This window comes from Phaenicophaeus curvirostris, chromosome 24, assembly GCF_032191515.1.
Source record: "Phaenicophaeus curvirostris isolate KB17595 chromosome 24, BPBGC_Pcur_1.0, whole genome shotgun sequence".
NCBI classification, from domain to species: Eukaryota; Metazoa; Chordata; class Aves; order Cuculiformes; family Cuculidae; genus Phaenicophaeus; species Phaenicophaeus curvirostris.
Genome location: NC_091415.1, coordinates 4,360,459 through 4,382,902, shown reverse-complemented (window position 1 = coordinate 4,382,902; position 22,444 = coordinate 4,360,459). Strand labels below are relative to the sequence as shown.

At 45.6% G+C, this 22,444-nt stretch overlaps 1 protein-coding gene across 3 annotated transcripts in view; it reads left to right on the top strand.

The window, feature by feature from the left end:
- The window catches only part of ILRUN (inflammation and lipid regulator with UBA-like and NBR1-like domains), an 81,665-nt gene that overhangs the window by 1,003 nt on the left and 58,218 nt on the right, over positions 1-22,444 (top strand). For all 3 annotated transcript variants that reach the window (XR_011339057.1, XM_069875988.1, XM_069875987.1), the window contains exons 2-4: positions 15,355-15,509; positions 18,903-19,100; positions 22,038-22,366. Coding sequence is in view for 2 of the 3 variants with exons in the window: in XM_069875988.1 (XP_069732089.1) it covers positions 15,355-15,509; positions 18,903-19,100; positions 22,038-22,366 (682 nt within the window). In the remaining variant the exon portion in view is untranslated. The remainder of the gene's footprint in view (positions 1-15,354; positions 15,510-18,902; positions 19,101-22,037; positions 22,367-22,444) is intronic.

Sequence of the window (22,444 nt, the reverse complement as noted above, 5' to 3'; positions counted from 1 at the left end):
GGCTTGTGGGTCTTGAGGAGGGTCGAGTTGCGGGGGTTGGGGAGGCCTCGGAGGGGCTGGGGGGACCCGGAGGGTTTATGGGCCTAGGGGAGAACTGGGTTGAGGGGTCACTGGGGGGGCTCTGAGGGCTTGTGGGCCTCGGGGAGTGCCGAGCTGGGGGAGGTTGGGGGCTCTGAAGGGGTTTGGGGAGCTCTGAGGGCTCGTGAGTGTTAGGGAGAGTCGAGGTGAGGGGACTGGGGGGCCTCTGAGAGGTCTTAGGCCCTAGGGCGTGGAAGGTGTGGGAGAGCTGGGCCCCCTGAGGAGCCCCAAGTCTTGGAGAGGGCCGAGTTGGAGGGGGCTCTGAGGGGGCTAGGTAAGGGACTGAGGGCTTGTGGGCCTTGTAGAGGGCTTAGTTGAGGGTCTGGGAGGCTCTGAGGGGTCCTAAGCCTTGGGGAGGGGTATGTGAGGGCTTTTAGACCTCGGGGGAGGTGGTTGTGGGGGCTCCTAGGAGGCTGGGGGGACCCTGAGTGGGGTCACAAACCTTGGGGAGGGGAAGGGCAGGAGGGGAGGGGGCTCTTGGATGGCTGGGGGGCCTCCGAAGGGTTGTAGGGCTTGGAGGGTTGGGGGGGTGTTGAGCACCGGCTGCCTTGGTGTCCCCCTCCCCTCTTAAACCACCCCCTTTCTCCTTCTCCTATTTCAGCACCCCCCTTTTTTCCTTCTCCCCTTCCAGCCGTGATGGGCTGGGGGGTGGTGTTTGTTTTGGACCCCCGTTTCCCCTGGGCGGTGGTGGAGCGGGGTGGGGGGGTGTGCCCTGGGGAGGGAGCTATCGCTCTCCTGCCAGTGCGGAGGAGGAGGAGGAGAGGAGCAGGACAGGGGCTGAGAAGGGGCCAGGTTCGTCTCCCCATCCCTTGCTCTGGGCTGTAATTTTGCCAGTTGGAAGAGCTCATCGGTCAAAGGGCTACGAAGCTGTTAAAGAGTGACTAATTGATAGGAAGAGAGGCGTGTGATCCAGCGGACCCAGGAGCTCTTAAAGGACGCTTTCTCTGCAGATGAGCTGAATTTAAGGGTTGGTTATGGTGCCCTGAACCCTAAAACAGGCTTCAGGAGGGAAAACTCCAGTAGAAAGGCTGCACGGGAGAGTTAAAGCTACCATGGCTTCCACGTGAAAGTTACCTAGGTGTTTGGTAAAAACTTAGCATCTCCTTGTAAACTGGAGGTCTCTCTAAATATTCTGGCTTTTGGTGTATGTTTTCGCTTTGTAAAGACTAAGTCACTGCCCTAAAAAAAACAGACCAAAAACAGATACAGGTTATCAGGGGAACTGCAGCCACGGAAAAACGTGTGAAACAATATAACGGTGAAAAACAAATCGGGAGTGGTAGTGGTGCAGTGAGCCCAGTGACTGTGAAAGAATGTTGTGAACTGTCTGAATTGTGGGGTTGGACTTGTTACCGCTTGCATCTTGTAACCCATCTCTGACAGCTTTGCTGTTGCATGGGGCGCTAAACAGAATGCGACCCTCTCGTTAGGATTATGTCTCTTCATGGGGATGGACGCAGGAGAGCCAAGTACTTTGTTTCAGATATTTAACAGAGATTATGTAGCTGGGTTGTAGTTACTGTGTTTGTCTTAGTAGTATGAGGTCAAATCCAGAAACCTCAGGCTTGAAACTTGAAATCCAAGGTCTTGATATCAACAGTTGGGCAAAAACTTGCACAGAGTCGTTGAGCTAATAATAATGAGACAATTTTGTCACCTTTTTCCTTTCACCTTTCCCTCTTCTTACAGCACTGTATTAAGCCTTATTGGCAAATCTGCATCTGCAGAGGGGGTAAGGCAATAGCAAATAATACCATGTGTTTTGTAAGCTGATCCAATGATGTGAAGATAGGTCTCTCTTTCGAGGAGTTTGATTTGGAGGAGTGGATCAGAGCAGAAGATGCTTCCCCACTTTATTCCTCTGTTGATAATATGAGTAAAACTACTGACACTGCAGCATTATACTGTTTTTTAAACTGTGACGCTCCATGGGAGAGCAGAAAGCTTACCAGAGCTGAACCTGAGAGTTCTGGTGAAGGTACTCTGTAGAACTGTAGTATTCCTGGTTTGTGTTGAAGAAGGTCTTTCTTTTTCAAGAGTGTTTAATTTCTTTTTGAAGTAACAATATCTCAAAATACAATCTTGTAACCAGTGTCTTTTTAAAAAAGCTTTTAATTACAGTTGAGGAAACTCTTGGGTGATGAAAACAGCTTTATTTTCACAGCTCTGGTGGCTACTTTGGTTTTGAAAACATCAGTTTTCACATTTGTTTTGAAGCATTAGTTGATAAGCCTTGTCGATGGATGGGGGGGTGTAAAAAGGAGATCTGTTAAGTTGGTGTAATATATATGGGAGTGTATGAAAATTAGCGCAGGCTGCAGGCTGATTCCTCTGAGAGCGGGCTTAGAGCCTGTGTGCGTTTAACCTTTCAGCAGTGGGGAGCTGGGTTAGGAATGCTGACAGGTGCTGCCTGTTTCTCGGGTGCTTTAGCCAGGGTGCTGCTTGTCTGACCCGTCGTTTGTTGTGCCTGGATTTGAGCAGTTTGCAGTTCTAGCTGCTGTGTTTCTGTCCCATTCTCCCACATCTCAGTATGGCTTTCGGGTTGTCTGCTTGAATATCCTAACCCTGCTGCAGTCATTGTAAAAAAAAATCTGCAAAAAAGGCACATTTTCCTTTTCTGGAAACACTTTTCCTTTGTTATGTCAGGGGACCCTGTGCAACCCTGTGTAACCCACGCTACCCCAGGTGATGGTAGGCGGTGGCCTAGGTTTAGTTTTTGTGGCCTAGAATCAAGCTCAGCATCTTCTGCTGCCAGTCTGTCCTGGAAAAAATGTCTCATGAGATGACATGTCAAGTCACTTTTTGCAACATCTTTCTGCAGTGATGATCCCTTCAGTCTCTTTTTGCATCGGGATTAACCTTCACCTGCAGGAAACGGTGCTGGAGCTCACAGCAGCAGGTGAGAGGGGTGCACTTACTCAGGAGACTGGATTCTTTCAGCAATGTCCATGTCTGGATTAATTAGCAGACAAATAATTTTCACTAGAACTTTGCACAGGTGTGGCAGGCTGCTCTTTGATGTAATTGTCATCTCCAGAGCTGAAGTGACTTCGCTGTGGTCTACCTTCCGCGTATTGTGTAGTAAATAATCTGAGTTGTCATGTGTTTTGAAAGACAGATTTCCAAGAGTATTCTTAGTAGTTGTATTTAAAGTGAATTTGCAGTTCTGCTGGAATAGAGGAGTTATGTCAAAATAGCTTGTTCAGCCAATTTGGGGAGAAAATTAGTGGTTGATTATGGAGCAATGCAGATACTTTTAAGCAGCATTTAGAAGTCTGTCCATTTCTGCCGTTTACTTTGGATTGCTGGATGGGCTTTCAAGGTTCTGGCAGACCTGGGACAGCACTAAGGAACTGCCAGCTGCTTTCATTAACAGTATTGCAAATTGCTTCAGGTAGAACATGTGCATCCTAAGCCTCCGAGACTGTTCCTTGATCTTCAAGAAATACAGGTTAAACACTGAGTTGTCTTTTCCACTGTTATTTAATAAACACTTTCCTAGAGTTCTGCCTCTTTTTAATTACGCATTGAGTTCTGTTTGTGGGCTGTTCTAACTTCTGAGCTTTCTGCTACATAAATCTGAATTTACTCTTGCTGCGAGTCCGAGCTTTACCTTCTGTAACGGCAGCACACGTTGTCCCTCTCTAGTATTTCTGTATTTATTTTTCATTAGAAGTTGTGAGGCTTTAGAGTGAGAGGTTGAGCTTTTGCTTTTGGCCTAAACCCAAAAGCCAGCTTTTCCAAAAGATGTTTTGGCACCAAAGCGTTGTTTCCTCTGGAGGAGAACCCAGGCAGTGTAGTTGGGAGGGCGTACCGCTGCCATCGCGTCTGGGATCAAAATCCACTCTCTGTTAAATGGCATTCTTAACTCTCCCTGCTCCCTTCCCCCCTCCAGATGTTATGCAATGCTGAAGCCCGGCTGCCCGCACACTGAACGCAGCCAGCGCCGCAGGTTTTGAGGGAGGGGGCTGCTGGGAGCCCTTGCTGTGGGAGAGCGAGCGCCCTTCAAGGTGTGACTGCAGCTCTGCAGGGTTATGTGATAGTGTGGCCAGCAACGGGTCTGAACTTGTCCAGCCTCACTCTGCCTACATAAGAAACTCCTTTGCAGAACCCTCTATGCTACTGTTTTAAAAATTGTGATTGTTCGAGTTGACGCTAACGAGCCTCTGCCACAATACCTCGTTGGAGTCTTCCTAATGCAGGAATGGTTGTGGGTCCCTGGGAAGATGGCACCAAGGCAGATGGGACTTCCCAAAACCACTTGCACAACACAAGTTCTGAAGTGTCAGCCTGGCCTTGACTGGTTTGCAGCAACAGGGATTCATGTATATGTAAGAGCAGAGCAAACTTTGCACAGAAGACATTTCAGTTTTTATTGACATGGCATTTTTCATGAAAGTCTTTAGATTCCTCTAAAGCTGGTATGGAAACTGTTGTGACAAAGGAGTTTTTTCTAATTGCAGAGTATCCCAACTTTGAGGCTGAGCGGCTGCAGCATAAGCCTTGAAGCTTCTTTAATTCTGTGAGAAAGTGAATTAATTTGATTTGAGGCAGCTAGTGGTGCTGGATTTAAAATCCATATTTCAACATAGTTGGCTGTGAAGGGATTCCTAATTTGGAAGACTTAATGTATGTATATTTCAGTAATTTACATGTAATACTTCTTTACGTTCTCTTTTTAGCTTTTGTTTAGAAAGCTGAATTTTTATTAGTCTTGTAGGCGTGATATTTAATTGAAATGTGTCAGGTAATGCAAGTTTCCTTTGTGTGGGGGGAAAAAAGTTTTATTGTTGCAAACCCTAGCTTTTTTTGATCTAGCTTTCTGGTGAAAAAGGTCTTTTTAAGGTCATTGTTTATAAGGCAGTCGGATATCTTCTGGAGGCCCTTGATGTTTTTCATATGCTTGGAAGAATTTGTAGATGTATTGGGGGTTAACTAATACAATAAAGACATTTTGCATGAGAATATTTTAAGTTTCTCTGAAAATACTGCGGAACTCTCCCGTAAACCCTTTTTCTGTATTGTGTGAGGCGCAGGGCATTTCTGTGTGAGCGAGGCAGGGATTAGCTAGTGGTGAGATCAACTTCTACAGCAGAGACTGAAGTCTTTGTAGCAAGGAAAACGTATCGAAGGCTTTTGTGCAAGTGCTTTAGTGGCCTTGGAGAACAGACAGATCATTGGTTTCTAAAAAAATTAAAATTGCCTTATAAATGCACATTTTTATCCCTCTGGGTGGGCTGTTTAAATTGTTTATATCAGAAGAGGCACCTGTATTGCCCAGAAGTGGATGTGCTTGATTGGGAGGCTAAAGACGTGTTTTGGCTAATAGGTTTTTTTAATTGCTTTTACTCTGACTGTGTAAGTGTTTAATTTTTGCTTTCTAGCAAAGATGATTGTGTGCGACTTAAATGAAACTCAGTCTATGGATGAAAGCCTATCTATTCATACCTGATACTAGTGCTGGAGTGTAGGTACGATTTGGGGAAAAACTTGAAGCACATTTAGGTGAGACATCAGGACATGTAGGATTTAACCTAGCAGACTTGCGTCCACTCATACATGATGCATCTTCCATGATGGGTAACGCTGGTACTCCTGGTCATCACTTTTAACCTTGTAGAACTGCCGTTAAAACACATGTGAATGTCCTCTGTTAACAGATTTTTTTGACTGCTCTTCAAAAGAAGCTCTCCAGGTGTGTGTCAAGAAAAAATTGGGTTTGAAATGCTCCCTCTCAGCTCGGATGCAGACAGGTTCCCACGTGTTGGCCAGAGGATAGTGCCAGTGTGCAGGCAACAAGCTGTTTGCCTCCGTGCCCTTGGCTGCCCTGCGCTCGCTGTGTTTAGCGGGTTTGCACGTCCAACTACCCAGCCATCCTATGGTAATTTTCCAGTCTTCACATAGTTGGGTGTTGCATTTCAAAGATCTATGGAAAAACCATCTATAGAAGGCAGGTACAAGGACAGGCAAAGTCAGACTGCTCAGCCGTGGAGTCTTCAGGCGTTGCCTGTCAAGATACGAATACTGAGGTGGCACATGAAGCCTATACCTTTGATTGTGGGGTTGTATCAAAAGCCAGTTGTACTGATTACAGCGTAGCCCTACGTGGTTAGTCTGGTAGAGGGGTTCACTGCAGCTAATTGCTGCCCTTAAATACCTGTGGTTTTATTCCAGCCCTTCCTTAAACACCAGCAACCCCTCAAGAGTTTAGTGCATCTCTTAAATCAAAACACAGGTTTTATATCATTCTGTAGATGCAAATATGCATCTCTCTTTACTGATCAAACACTCCTGATTACAGACCTCACATGGTGTTAGACTGGTATTTGTTGTGGGGAGAAAGTCTGTTCTTGTCTGGTCTTATACCAAGATCTCTTATCTAGTTTTTGTTTGGAAATCCTGACTGGAGTGTGAATGAGTTAATTTGGTTTCCTCTGCTGTTTGAAGGCAACGTTTTTCTTGATGTCCAGTAAGCTAATCAACTGCTATTGGAGAATTCCATCAGATTTTCAACAGTTGTTCTGTCTTGCTGTATTTACTGAGCTTTCCTTTTTCTCCATGTATGAGAGGTCAAAGGGTAGGTGTAGGATAAAACAACACATGGTAGGATCTTCTCTTTCCCTGAGACTGCACTTCAAGTGCTGTGTTCAGTTCTGGGCCCCTTGCTACGTGAGGATGTTGAGGCTTTGGAGCGAGTCCAGAGAAGGGTGACGAAGCTGGGGAAGGGGCTGGAGAACAGGCCTTATGAGGAGCGGCTGAGAGAGCTGGGGGTGTTTAGCCTGGAGAAGAGGAGGCTGAGGGGAGACCTCATTGCTCTCTCCAACTCCCTGAAAGGAGGTTGTGGAGAGGAGGGAGCTGGGCTCTTCTCCCAAGTGACAGGGGACAGGACGAGAGGGAATGGCCTCAAGCTCCACCAGGGGAGGTTCAGACTGGACATTAGGAAGAAATTTTTCACAGAAGGGGTCATTGGACACTGGCAGAGGCTGCCCAGGGAGGGGGTTGAGTCACCTTCCCTGGAGGTATTTAAAAGACCGGGTGGATGAGGTGCTCAGGGGCATGGTTTAATGGCTGATAGGAATGGTTGGACTCGATGATCCTGGGGGTCTTTTCCAACCTAGTGGTTCTGAACTAATGAATATAAACCCTTCTTTCATGTTGCTGTTGGCATAATTTGGTTTGCCACAAAGATTACTGTGCCATCACCTGTGGGGGGTTATGTGCGCGCTTTACCTTAGAGGAGTTCCAGTGTCCCTGCTATCCACATTTTGTCTGCTCTTTGTCTCAGTCCCTGGGGCTCCTGTGACTTCTGAAGAGAGCTTCCACATTGAACTGTGTAATTAGTTCTGATGCTGCTTTCCTTTTGAGAGGACAGTAGGGGGAATCCTCCTGTTTTGGAGGGGCAGGGCACCTGAGACCTGGTCTTTCAAGACAATCCTTCTGCTTCCCAGGAAAAGTGGGTTTCTTCAGTACTCATCCAGTTATCTGCTGGGAAGTGGTAGTGGTGGGTGACACGCATGGCTTTTGCTTTTCTTCATCCTTTATCAGGTGATAAAAACAAAACAGTCATGTTTTTTGTTTCAGTGCTAAGGAAGCTTTTTAAGTAACTGTGGTCTTCATGCAACTCTGATCAGATTAACATTTGTGGGTGGTGACCGGTTGAACAGAATGTGGTGAGAAGGGCGAAGAGCTTGGTTTAAAACATCTTTTGGGTTTTTGATAAAATTTATCAGGGAAGAGGAGGATTTGAACTTGGTATTCTTGCTCTGTTTGATGAACTGCTGTCCTTACAAGCACAACAGATACCATAGAAACAGGTCTAGTAGCTCTTGATGTCCTGTGGCCAAAATGTCACGACACCCTGGCAGCCTGAGCTGATCATTCATACCCTGTGGTTCTTGAACTGTTTAATCTGTTGTGGTTAACTTAAAGCACAGTGGATGTCATCTTAGTACTTGAACTATTATAGATTGTTGCATCTCTGGTGTCTACAACTGCCCCTGATGCTACTCAAAATAACAATTAATTAAAAATAGTTTTCTTGGACAGCTTTTATCTAGTGCATAAACCCCCCCCTCCAGAATAATTTGAATACTTGACGGGATTATTTCGAATGAAATCTAGACTTTCAATATATTGTATTTTTAACTGTGGCACATGCTATAGTTGTGTTACAAAACATTTATTCATTGGGTGTGTGTGAAATAGAAGTGCAAGCGGACAACTGTAGCAGGAGGAATTGGGTCCAATATAATTTTAGTCCAGCTGGACTGCCTGACATGCCTGAACTTGTGCTCAGACAGTTTCTATAGCTTAATCCCCCTTTACTTTAACGCAGACAGTTATACATTGGTGATATAGTTTATACTAAGGAATTAGCAATTACAGACTCTTTTGCGTTCCGGCACCTCTTCATTTATTCCCACTGGGAAGAAGCATTGTCTGTTTTCAGTGGCAGGGAGCAGAGCACAGCTCCTGCTGGGACGTTCTCCGAATATTTCCCCCTAGCCTAAAGCTCCTGGCCACCTGCTTTGGGAGGGCTCAGCTGCTGGGGGGGCTCTGTGGATTGGTGCTTATGGCAGTATTGGAGTATTGATTCTGTCCTCATTTGCTGTCGTTTGCAGGGTACAGGAACGGTTAAGCTGCTGGGGTGGGGGTGTCTGCTAAAAGCCTGCTAAAGGAAAATGATTTCCTTTGGTGGTTTTTGAGGGGTGCACTGAGAATGTTGTGCCTCTGCTGTGGCCTCTCGGTTTCTTTCCTCGTGCACAGAGCACAGTATTGCTTCTGGTCACCACAGCTTTTTGTTGCCTTCCTGGAACTTCCCACTTGTATCTGGAACTGGCTGTTTTCAGCTAAGACAATGGCATGGTTTTCTGTGGCTTCATGTGAGAAAATACATGAGCTTTGAATTAGGCAGCTGTTTTCTTCCCCCCCTTCAGCTGTGTAAATTCAGTTTAAAGCTTTCAGATTCCCTGAGAGGTCCTTTTGGATCATCTTGCATCTTGTAACGTAGTTTCCCAACCTCAGGGTTTAACATAAGAGCGGTCAAGAATAAAGATACCTGATACCCAAATTTTGCTTTCTGAAATGATGCCTGTTGAAAGCTGTTTGCTGATTAAAATTCCAGCCCTTCAAAACATCTTGAGACTTTCCACTTAATTGCCACGTATTATCTCTATTGAAAACGTTTGAATTGAAAACTCCAGGTACAAGTGCTTCCCTGTGGTGCAATGAGTGCCTCACTTCCCCTACCCCTTCAGTGCTTTCTGAGGTGTCTCCCACTCCGTAGCAGGAGAGCTGTGGGAGATAGAATCATAGAATCACCAGGTTGGAAGAGACCCACTGGATCATCGAGTCCAACCATTCCCATCAATCACTAACCCATGTCCCTCAGCACCTCATCCACCCGTCCCTTAAACCCCTCCAGGGAAGGTGACTCAACCCCCTCCCTGGGCAGCCTCTGCCAGTGCCCAATGACCCTTTCCACGAAAAATTTTTTCCTAATGTCCAGCCTAAATCTCCCCTGGTGGAGCTTGAGGCCATTCCCTCTCGTCCTGTCCCCTGTCCCTTGGGAGAAGAGGCCAGCTCCCTCCTCTCCACAACTTCCTTTCAGGTAGTTGTAAGAGAGCAATGTAGAGATGTCCTAGCTCATCCAATTCCCCAACAGCTGGAGCAGATAAAATCCAGACAAATCATGGAGACTGAGACAAAAAAGGTGGACTTAGGATTGCCTCATTTGGATGTCCTCCATGTATGTTTTTAGTCTCTCCCACCTGAACCTTGCAGAGATGTTCTATTATTTAAGAGTGAGAAATTACCCTTCTGCTGCCCTGTTTCTCTTGCATCTTTATTTCTGTTTTTAACAATAGGCACCTTATGAGGTATTGCGATGCCTGGCGCAGGAATATTTCATTTGGAGAATGAAAGAAAGGTCCATACAGGTTGAGAATTCAGTTACAGAAAGAGTACAAGGTGTTCTGTGCAGCGTGGTGTGCTTGAGGTTTTATTGTACTTTCATACCGCTGCTCAGTTTTCTCATTGGCACATTCCAGGAGAATGACACCCAAGTTGCTTTTCTCACGACAAAATATTGCACTGTGTGTGACTGCTGAAGCCACACCAGACATACATTTGCAGATTGGACACTTGCCTGGCTTTTTTCCACCTCCAGAGAGGGAGGAAAATGTACCTTGGCGTTCACTTCATTACAGTTGCTCCGCACAATGAACCAGAGGAGCCCATTTGTCAAAGTGGTTTCTACTTGACTTAATAAATGTCCTCTCCTTGCTGCCTGTGTATGATCTGCATCCTGGGTGAAATGCTGAATTGAAGGTTAGCTCAGAGAAGGCTGGCCTTTGATTTTTTGGCCAGCTGAGGAGGATCAGACCACTGAACCCTTTCACCCTGTAGGCGATGGATGTTGTGGCCAGCGGGGCGGGCAGGGGCAAAGAGCAAACTTTGTGTGCTGGGTTGTGAGCTTATGCTTTGGTTTGGATTTTTACCCCCCCAAAAAATCAATCTGTCTTTAAAAAAAAAAAATCTTCAGGTCTTACATAAAACATTTTGACCATAAATAAAAACTTATCTTCCTATAACATCTGTAGTTAAAATTTTCAAGTTGTGACTTTCTGCTGTTATTTTGGAGTGGAATTCTTCTGCGTCACCACCTAAGCCAGCCACCCTGTGCATCATAACGCCTTTTTTTTCCCCCAAGTTCGGATCTTTAAGCTGCTGGATTGAAAACAAAACCAAGATACCAAATCTTGTGTCAGCCCTGCGCTGGCTGGTGGGAGCGAAGTGTGGGAGGGTTGCAGCTGCTGAATGGGAGACGGTTCCTGCAGTTCCTTTTCCTTCTACCTGTTGTGAGACTATCTCTTTGCCAAGGCTCTCAGGTCCCTTGTCTCCTATGTTAGAACAACCTGTTTGTGTTGCCTTCCTTCCAAGATGCTTCACTTGTGTATGTTGAAAGAATCATGTGTTTTATGGGTAACAGCAGCATTAGATGCTGTGCTCGTGCCCTGCTTTGTGCAAGGCCGTGGTGAGTAAGCATCAGGGCTTTGGTTTCTTCATTTTCCTAAAAAAGAATCTGTTTTAATTAATTCAAAACTATTTCCAGTTACCTGTATGTTGCTTTTTGTTTGCATAACAGTCAGGTTGTATAAGGAGGCCTCTAGTGTGTGAATTGATTTGGAGGAGTTTCTTTGATTTTTTCGAATCCTGCGTGGTGACCTAGTTAATTGGGAGTAATTACTGTCTAAATCTATTTGTTTAACATAACAAAAGGCTGTCTGGAAAAAAAAAAAACGGGGAGGGAAAGAATGGCTTGAGATAAACCACCTCCTTGCAAACACTTAAGAGTTGTTAAGGGACATCTCCAGAGCTATTAGCAGAGGAGGCTTTAACTTCACTATTGTAATTTAGCTCCTGAGGCTTGAAACAAAGCGCAGAGCAAAAGCATTGATCTCAAAAGAAGCACTTTCTCTGGTTTTGTGGGTAGTGTTTTGTTGAAGCACTTGACACGTCAGAGTCATGGGATGCCCATAGTTAGAATGGATTTGGTTGCTATAAGGTTATACAGAGCTATAATCTTTATTTGCTGCCTTCTCCTCTCTCCCTTTCCAGAATCTTGCTCTTAGGAGTAAAATCGAGCACTGTTTTGATTTGAAGTAGGCTCCCTGGTGGCTGGGGGGTTGCTGATTGCAGGCTGTTTCAGGAGTTTGAGGCTGAATCCTGCCAGACCTGCTCTGTAAGTACAACAGCGACAGGCTGCTGCAGTCCAGGACTCCTCTAAAAATGGAAAAATTGCTTAATTCAGGAGATGTGAGGAGGGCCTGACACCCGAAGGGCTGTTTTAAGAAAGAGATGTGTGGCTATCTCTATAATTAGGGCAGATCAGTCAGGTAAATTACCCTGACTGGGTTTGCCATGCTCATCTGTGTTTGTGTTGTTTGGTTTATAATGGTAATTTATCTCATACGGCAGAGAGCAACGTGTGATGCAAGTCACACCTGTGTGTGCATATATAAGGGAAAAATAACACAAATTTTAGGGCCTAAAGTGTGTTTGACCTTGAAGCAACTTCTCCTTAATCCTTGTGTTTGTAAACCCCACTGCTGTTGTGCCTGCAGCAGAAAGGCAGAGCAGTAGGGTGCACTCCTTAGTTTCAAATGCCTGCAAATAATTAGGTTGCAGATAGTTTCCCTCTGCACATGGCACTCATTTTCTGCATTCAAAACGATATTGGGACCTTAGGGGTCGGGAAGAGGGAGAGCCCCATCTCTTGGAAAGGGTGGAAGCAAAACTAGCAGGGAGAAGTTGCTGGCTTTGCTGGTTGTGTAAGCAGAGAACATGACTAAAATGTGAGTGTGAGTGTCTCTCTCGCGGCTGCGTGGAGCAGCACGGCCTCTCGGTGGCTCTTAGGGTTGTCTGTGTCAAAGAACTTGAACTTCAGTCAGATTTGCTTTGTCATCCTGACTTTGGCTCTTGCCACTTTCAATTTCTCTTCTGTTTCTGGAAGCTTCTTTTTATTTCCCTAGTGGGAAGGCCAAGACATGCCCGAACACACAAAAAGACTCACCCCAAACAAAACCCTCTGCACATTGATAAAAATGTGGGAGTAGGAAGGTTGTTTTGGGACTATTTGATCACAAAAGGGTGGCAGGTCTGTTTTTCAGCATGTGTTCTTCTTTAGTTAGTTTTTAACCAAGTGCTGCTGAGGACTGGGGTTGTTTCCTAATGGCAAAGCAAGCAATGAAATATGACACAGGGAGGGGAAGGGAATTGGCAGAGAGCCTGTGTGCACAAATAGCCCACTACCTTTTGAAGCGTATTTACAGCCAAGCAAACAAAAAGCAGTGCAGGCTGCCTTAGAAAGAATTACAGTAGAAGTCCTCCCTTTGCAACTTCTAATTTTTCCCTTTCAATGTCAGGAAAACATCACTACCAGTGATTCCAGAGTCATAACTCACAAGGTGATGTGGTATGTCTAAAAGAAGTATTCATGTAGTAGTGGCTTTTCCTAAGAGCTCTCTTCTTGTCTTTTGTAGCTCTTAGAATACCTTTTGCCTTGGGTTGCTGTAATACAGGAAGAAATCCTCTTGAAAACTAAACTCCAGATCATGGTGTTAGCTGGTTGAGCGAACAGGAGTCTCTTGGCACAGCCCCGTTGTGAGTTATGTAAATCTTGTGCAGTGTATAAGCAACAGGCGGTTGGTGACGTAAAACTGAGCATTTGTCTCTATTTATTGGCTAATGTGACATGTAGCCTTCCTGTAGCATTTGACTGAGCTGGCTGTATTAAATATAGCCCTGACACTCCTAAGTAGAAAATGCCTCGAGCCGAATAATGGTTTCTGGTCTGGAATTCATTGTTCTAAATGTGGAAATCCTGCACGGTGGCTCTTTTGTCTCCCTTTCGTATCAAAGTCCATCTGTGTTGATGGCAAAAGGTCTCGCTGCAGGGCTCGCTTGGCCGCATTTGCCCATCGCTCTCGGTGACCGTGTTGTGCGGGACATTCCTCCAGTGCCTCCTCTGTGCTCCGGGAGACTTAACGGGATGTCAGTAACTCCTGCCGTTAGCGCAGCGTGATTATCTTCTGTCATTCCTGATGGATTACCAAACTGATACATCTGTTGTTGTGGTCCTGCAGGTGGCTGACCGATCTGCCTAATGCTGCTTTTGCCCCCTCTGACCCAAGCTCCAGCGCTGTCAGCCTCTGCGGTCTGGGTCCTCTGTGTTTGCTGTGAGGAGAAAGCAGTGATACTTGTCCCTCGCATTCTGATTTTATCCAGAATGTCTGGTTTTATTTTTTTTTTCCCTTCAACGCTGTTGGAATTGAACAGGAGGTAGTTTCTTTGCTCACTGTTTCGAGCCTCTTTCCAGCTGGCAAGCAGTCCCAAAAGCCCTATGTTTGCTCTTTCTCAGGGTCACGCTGCAAATGTTTCTCTTGCTTTCACCTTGCCTTTCTGGCTCTGGTTTAGACACATGACACTGCACACAATACAAACCCTCAATATATCACTGCACCCGTGTGGTGCAGCTTCTGACTGGCCTTCGTTTTAGGGAGTGGTTCCCAGTTCTTAAAGGTTTTTGCTTTTCTTTTCTGTCCCGCTCAAAAAAGCGATGCTGACTTTTGTAATCACGAATAAGAAACTGCTGTTATACCCTTGCACGTGGTGGGATTTTACTCATCTCCATGCTCGCAGCACCTACTCACACCGTGTAAATTAGGGCCACAACCTCTCAGGCATGCGTAAACAGGGGAATTACATGACTTGCCAAACACTTACATAATGACTTAATAGTATATCGTGGAACAGCAGCTCCTGCTCATGAATCCTCTTCCTGTTTGACTGCCCTGCCTCTTTTCAGATTAATTAGCGTATGTGTTTCAGCTACACTGAGAGTCAGGAATCAATAGCATTTGTGGCTTTCTGAACGTCCTTAGCGTATCACATTGTCATTTGTCTATTTGCTAACAACTTCTGACTCAGGTGTTCTCTATGTTCCTTTGAGTTGTGACTTTCCAGAGTTGAGCAGGCACTTTAATGATTGATAAATAGTCTTAGAGTACTCATGGCTTATACATTAATGATTGATAAATAGTCTTAGAGTACTCGTGACTTATACAGAGCTTTTTCAAAAGCAGCAAGGATTGAGCTATTATCTGTGGCTACTGATGCCCTTTGGCCCTGAGAGTTATCCTAAAAGCATTCTTTGTGTTTGGTTTATCTTGTGCTCCTTTTGGACCTTTTGTACCAAAACAAAATGGAGAGGTGCAGTCCTTTTGTAATTAGCTCCAGAAACAAGGCCGGTGTAAGGAACCTGCCCCATTGTTTACTCACTGCTGTGTAGCACTTCTCTCTATCTGTGGATCCTCCAGCAAACTTCATAAGGAGCTAATCACAGAATCACTAGGTTGGAAAAGACCTCCAGGATTGAGTCCAGCCATTCCTATCAACCACTAAACCATGCCCCGGTGCAGTAGAGGTCTCTGAGACTCATCAGTCCCAAGATTTCCAGTGAAAATAAGCAGCAGAGTAGATAGAAAAGTGATGTGAAACAGTGTCCCTGACAAGTGAAATGCTGTATTTTGAGCTCTGTTATTTTGGAGGATCCCTGTGTGAGAGAGAGAAAAGCTTCAAAAAAAGTGTGAGCAGCAGGGCTAATATGGTCGGGATAATATTTTTGTGTAGCTTTTCAGGATGACATACACAAACCCATGGAAAGGACCTGACGTGCCTGTACTTCTGGCTGTAAACTGCTCTTTTGCTTTCTAGGAATCTACAAGCCGCCATTGGAGCCTACTACGATTTTGAGAGTCCAAATATCAATGTGCCCTCCATGTCCTTTGTTGAAGATGTCACCATAGGGGAAGGAGAGTCCATCCCTCCTGATACCCAGTTTACAAAAACATGGAGGATACAAAACACAGGTGAGTCTTTTAGACAGTAGGAAAAACCCAGGCAGCATGTATGTTATAGGATGGTGGATCTAAGAGAAGAGACGCTGGCTTCAGGTAGGAGGTTTGTGTGTGTGGAACCTGGAATTGAGCCTCCTTGTTGCTGAAGGAGGCAACCTGCCAGTCTACACGTATTTTCCGTCTTACCTCGGCGCACACATTTTGTGGCTGGGTGCGCAGCTTGCTTGGTTCACCGGTCATGTTCCCTGTGCCACCACACAAACAGAAACTCTAGGAAACTTCTAGATGAAAGAATTGAAAACACAAGTTGCTTTTTGGGTTGATTTTGTTGTTGTTTTTTTTTAATGGAAGTAGTTAGATCTAACAATAGATTGAAATCGATGTTTGGACTTGATGATCCGGTGGGTCTTTTCCAGCCTGGTGATTCTATGATCTTTGTCAGAATTGCTTTTTTGTGCTTTGGGAGGATGGAAGACTGGGGAGACCACATTCCAGTACGAAATAAGTCAAAACAGTGACTGGAATCCAGGAAGTGAGGCCGGGCAAAATACATTCTTGGTGCTTGATCTTTTGGGATGTAATCAGAGAGAAAAGTGAGATCCATGGATACAAAGCAGAATAAATACCTTGTCTTAAGTGTTGCAATAACAGGACATTGCATGAGTGTTTCATCTGTGTCTGAATTTAATTGAGCTGCTTACACTTTTGTGCAGAAGAATGATAGCACAACAGGGTGTATCACCATGAATCATAGTGAGTAAAGTTCATCTGTGTTGTTATTTCTGCTTGTCAATAATTGCAGGTTTATGCTAAAAAATCAAAGTATAACAGACTGAAAACATACTAGAAGTCTAGGAGTATTTAATCCAGACAGGAGAGGCAAGAAGAGTGTGGTTGTGTGTGTTTAAGGACACTAGTTTAAAGAGATCTTTTCTAAAGAAAGGGATTAATTATTTGCTTTACTTTTTATGCCTCCATTTGTTTGACCTAGTACAATGGACGGGTGAGATGTATTGCTTGCTTAAACTCCAGCAATGTGAAAAATTGACTTGTAGTTTTTTTTAATGACTGTGTCTATAATACAAGTCTTAGAAATGTAGTAAGTTTGACAGATCTTGTTTCTCCGCTATTAGTAACTTAATTTGTGTGTGTTCTGACTACACCTCTCTCTTGCTCCTTTCAAACTCCTTCTTCTGTTGCTCCTTTGATATATTCTTTCCTGCATGTGTATTCAGCCCGAATTTAACATCCTAGTGCAAGCAGTGTTTCATTGTTCTTGGAATGTTTCACCTTCTGAAATCTATGGGTCCTCTCAAATGAGGAAAGGGAGTTAATCTTGACTTATGAGTTCCTGGCAAGGCCAACATTTGTTCTGGCTGCTGTGTGGGTTAAAGATTGGCTTCTTTAAAAGTACATCTGTACTCTAACAGTGATGCTGTAGGCCAGATCTTGTTAAACCATGCTGTTCAGGCACCTGTTAGCTAAATGCAGCTTCACATACTGTTACAACTGCAGTTTAAGGAGGACTGTAGCATTGAAAACCATTTCATGGTTTAATTGAGGTATAGTATCAAAGGACTATAGTGATTCCAGATTAATATCTGTGTGTTAGGTAGGTAACTGAAGCAAAGCCAAGGTTTTAACAGCTCTGCAGGAACCCTTGATTAAATGACTTCAGTTCTAGAACATGAAATACCTGAGGCATGTGTCACTGGAGCATTTAGTGTCTGACAAGCATGACAAGCAGAGCTCTGAGAGATTGTCAATTCTAAGCATGCAAGGAGTAAACTAGGTTCTGTCAGGTTTTCATACCTGTTATTAAAAACAAGCACCCTGTTCTGATGTCTTCCAGGACAGTGCTTGGCTTGTCTGCCAAAAGACCAGTTTGTGTAGTAGACCCATTGCTGAAAGAGCAGCAGGATTTAACAGGCTTATTTCCTCCTCCCACTCTACCTCCGGCTGTTGCTGGCTCTGCAGGGCAGTTACTACAATTTATCATCTCCTGAGAGATGAGTATACTGAAATAGGATGACATAATCATCATTTCATTTTATGGGCCTTATCAGTTTCAGTGTTCTAGGCACCTTGCAAGCCTAAAGCCATTAAAACCGATAAAAATCACATAAATTATTTAAACTGAACCATGTTGCTGGGCTGCCAACATTTTCAGATGAGACTTCATACTCTGCTCCCACGTGCCACAGTCTGAGGTCAGCTCATCACTCATCTGCTGTTCCAAAGACCTCCCTACCTCAGCACTGTTCCGACTGTAGCGATACGTCCCCCACTCTGAATACCCCACGTTACTTGTTCACATTGCGCTTTCCCTCCTAGATTGAGAATTCCGCAAATAAGGACTTGACTAGACAACCAGTCTCTGCCATGTCTCTGAAGTATCCACAGGGATTAAATTAGCAGACAAGCTGTTGTGAAGGATGCTCTTTGGGGTAAACTGAGGTCAGATCAGCATCCACTGTTCTCACCTTGGACTAGCGTAGAGTGGTTCCAAGCTGCTTGGTGGTTCAGCTCTTTCTGTCGACCCTGCCCAAGCAGGAGGTATTTCTAAAGTCCTTGACGTGGCCCTGTCATGTTACTGGGGAAACAGCAAAAGAAAATTCTGCTAAACTGTTTTTTCATGAGTCTCAGAAACCTTTTTCTCTGTCAGTCCTGGTGCTTGTTATCTTTGGCAGGGATGGTTGTGCCTGCGTGCAGGAACTGTTTCTGTATCTCTGCAGATTGCCAGGTCACGCTGTCAGTCCCAGTGTCTGCAGTCTAAACACTGTTCTCCACCAATAAATCATACGTTCGCCATCCCTTCCACATTTGCATGAGGCTGAGAGAAGAAATTGGAGCAAGAAGGGAAATAAATCCATTTAGAAAATAGTACTATTGGTACTAATTATGGTTTGAAGTAATAGTTCCTCCTGAGATTGCTATACAGAATGAATCCCTGAAAGAAAGTGTTTCCAGCACTTTGTATTATTAACCTGTATTTCGATGTCACAAGGCTTGGGAGCTTCGTGTAGGGAGGCAGAAAGAAATGAGGGGGGGAAAAAACCACCTAGGTCTGTCTTTCTCTTTAGCAATCGACGTGCCTGTCGATTATCATGGCTTATTTTTTTGCAGCTCTCTCACTGTGACTTTGAGAATTTTTCTGTGTAAAGGAGTTCTAGAGATTATTCCAGCAGAAATACAATTTGTCCTGCTGGTCTTAGAATGGGCCGGTTAAGCCTTGTCTGAAAACTATGCTGGTCTTCAACATCCATTGCTGCTGTTTTGTGTGTGTCTTGGTATTCCAGGCTGTTCAACAGTTGCATAACAGTTTTAATAAACATCTTTCATCCAGACAAACACGGAGCTTTTCCTGGTGCACTGTCAGTAATTCTTTCTCTCGTTCAATCCCAGGGACGGAGGCTTGGCCCCCAGGGGTTTGCCTGAAGTACGTTGGGGGAGACCAGTTTGGCCACGTCAACATGGTGATGGTCAGGTCCCTGGAGCCCCAGGAGATCGCGGACGTCAGCGTTCAGATGTGCAGCCCCAGCACGGCAGGAATGTATCAGGGACAGTGGCGAATGTGCACTGCCACGGGACTGTATTACGGAGGTGAGTGATCCCTTTTCCTGCACTCCAAGCTCTCCTTTGGGATGTTCCCACCACAGATGAAGTGGCCCCTTGCGAACACTCTCCCTGTAACCGAATGGTGAGGGCAGAGGTCTGCCAGCGCCGGGGCTAAATATAGAAAATGGAACAGAGAAAACATCAAGTGAGCTGCTTTGTTGTCCTGGTCAGCACAGAACTGTTTTATAAACACTAGAGCAAACTGCAGATTGCACAAAGCTCTGAAAAACAAAGGGGCTTGCACAGTTCCCCAGCAGACTCTTTCCCAGTCAGTCCCTGTTGCATTCTTCCTGTTTTTCTAGTGCTGAACTAGATACAGGCGTAAAAATCTATCTAAGTGGCAAAAACCTCATCTGAGATGTTTAGTTAAGGGACAGGTTTTAGTTGTGCAACTTGGTGCATCTTCAGTGAACCATTTTTCTGTGTTTAAAAACCACTTTTTCAAAGTTTGCCTTGTGCATCAGCCTAAGCCACCAACGTCTTTGTTCATTTGGAGTCATTTCAGTCAATTTAAGCCTCTTCTAGTTTATAACGGGAACATCTTTGTGCCTGTGTTGGCACTTGGGAGTATCCCAAATTCGTGTGTCTGAGTGAGAGTTGAAAATACCTCTTTGCCTAGCAGTGCAGGGGTTTGTGTAGGATTGTCAGTGAAGAGATGACTTTGGCGGCTGAGGTGGGTGTCCCCTGGCCCTGAAGAACGGGCATCAATTCCTCCGCGGAGGTGGAAAGGCTCAGCTTGAGTTGCCTTTGCGTTTATGGAGTTGAGGTTTTCCCAAAAAGAAAGAAAAAACCAAAACGCTACATACAAATCCAAGTCCCGTTGGCTGCCAAGCCTGAGTCAAAGATGTCTTTGCCCTGCCATGTAATTAATTGCTTTAATGCTCGTTATCCACGGAGGTGAGGTCTGGCAGCTGTGGGGGGGCCCAGCCACCGGCCAGGGCTGCTGTTTTCCGTCCTGGCACGGCTTTGGTAGCACTGCGATCACCGTGGTGAGTGGCCAGGGCTGTTTCCCAGTGGCTCTGGGAAACATCTCTCTCATCCTAACATGGCTTTGGTAGCATGGTGGCCACTGGCAGGTGGTCAGGACTGTTTCCCGGTGGTTTTCCATCCTGACACAGCTTTGGTAGCACTGTGGCAAGTGGCTGGGGCTGTTTCCTGGTTGTTTTGCATCCCAGCGCGGCTTTGATAGCGCTGTGGCCACCGTGGCAAGTTGCTGGGGCTGTTTACCAGTGGGTTTCCGTCCTGACATGGCTTTGGTAGCGCTGTGGCCACCGTGGCAAGTGGCTGGGGCTGTTTCCTGATGGTTTTCCATCCTGACACGGCTTTGGTAGCGCTGTGGCTACAGTGGCAAGCAGCCAGGGTTGTTTCCCGGTGGTTTTGCATCCCCAAACGGCTTTGGTAGCGCTGTGGCCACCGTGGCAAGTGCCTGGGACCTATTCCCGGTGCTTTTCCATCCCATCACGGCTTTGGTTGCCCGGTGGCCACCGTGGCGAGCAGGCGGGCAGCAGGGGGCGCCGCTGCGCCACGAGGAGGGGGGGTCCGCAATGCGAATTAATGAGCCCAGCCTCATTAAACCCGGGGGGAGCCTGGTTGGAGAGCTTTAGGGATTAACGCTGCTTGGGAAGCAGTGGTGGTGAAACTGAAACAGCACAAGCACCTGCTGCCTCCTCCCCCAGGCCAGCAGCGCTGCGGAGGAGCCCCGTGTAGGTTAGTGCTGGCTGCAGAGAGCCTGGAAATGATGACATGGGTCACAAGGTGCTGTTATCGGAGCTGCTGGGATGAGATAAGGTGCTGCTGCTCTTTTTAAATCTCCCCTTCCGTGCAGCAAAACAAAACTGGAGCATGTTTAATGGATTATGGAATTGTGAAATGGTTTGGATTGAAAGGGACCTAAAGCCCAGCCAGTCCCACCCCTGCCATGGGCAGGGACACCTCCCGCTGGATCAGGGGCTCCAAGCCCCATCCAACCTGGCCTTCAACACCTCCAGGGATGGGGCAGCCACCCCTGCTCTGGGCAACCTGGGGGTAGGGCCTCCCCACCCCCGCAGCAAAATATTTCTCTCTAAGATCTCATCTCAATCTTCCCCTCTTGTAGCTGAAAACTGTTCTCCCTTGTCCTATCCCTGTGCTCTCTGATAAAGAGCCCCTCCCCATGTAATCAGTGGAGGGGCGAGAAAAACAAAAAGAAGTAGTAGACTTGAATTTGGAGACATCCCAAGAAATGTATGTGTGTAAATAGGCTCTAGTGTTTGCATGGAGTGTGAATGAAATGGTACACAGATAAGGTTGTTGTTCTACTTGCTGAGAGACATACGCATGTTAGTTAGAACTGTAAATATGTTTCTTATTCTAACAAGTAGTTTGCGAACTCATGTAACAATCTACCAAGCCTGGGTATCTTACCCACCTGCTGCGAGTGTTTTGGAACTGGAGTGGAGATGTTTTGCAGTGAGTTGTTGTAAACATAATTATCTTTGTTCTATTTTAATAGCCAAGCTTTTCAAAGCTGAACAAAAAACATCGCCTCTACTTATCAGAGCAGACAACTGGCAGCAATACTTTGTCTGTTATTTCAGTCTTGCTGTGTAGCCTTGGATAAAGCCACCTCAGGTTTTCCTTTTTCAGTGCATTTGCTTGGTAAGCTGAAGTATGGAGCTTCATGTTGTCGTGTCAGTTTGGCTTTAATATCTTCTTAGCTGATTAATCTAAGTAAATCTACCCTAGGAGTTAAATTGGCTGGGTTTTCTTGAAGGAATGAAACACTCAATTAGTGTTTAACCGGTTTATAAAAATGTATTTTAAACAATCAGTCTATTTTCTTGCAGTCGCAAAGGATGGAATTATCATTCTGTTTTAATTCTTCTGCCCTCTTTTCAATGAACTCCACCTAGTGACAACCTGCACGTCTGACTTTTTCCACAGATGTCATCTGGGTGATCCTCAGCGTGGAAGTTGGAGGACTTCTAGGTGTAACGCAGCAGCTATCATCCTTTGAAACGGAGTTCAACACGCAACCGCATCGCAAGGTAGAAGGAAACTTTAACCCGTTCGCCTCTCCGCAGAAGAACAGGCAAGCAGATGAAAACAACCTAAAAGACCCTGGGGGTTCTGAGCTAGGCACAATCGGCAAAAACACATGGGGGCCTGTTCCTGACCAAATCGAACAAGATCAGAATGGACTGTCACAAAACTCTGTAAATCTCTCCCCCAGCAGTCACTCGAACAACTTGTCGGTAGTGACGTACAGTAAGGTAGGTGCCCTGGGCGAGCAGGAGAACGGGTAGGGGATGAGACTGTGGTGTGTGTAATAGCTCTTCGTTACAAACTGC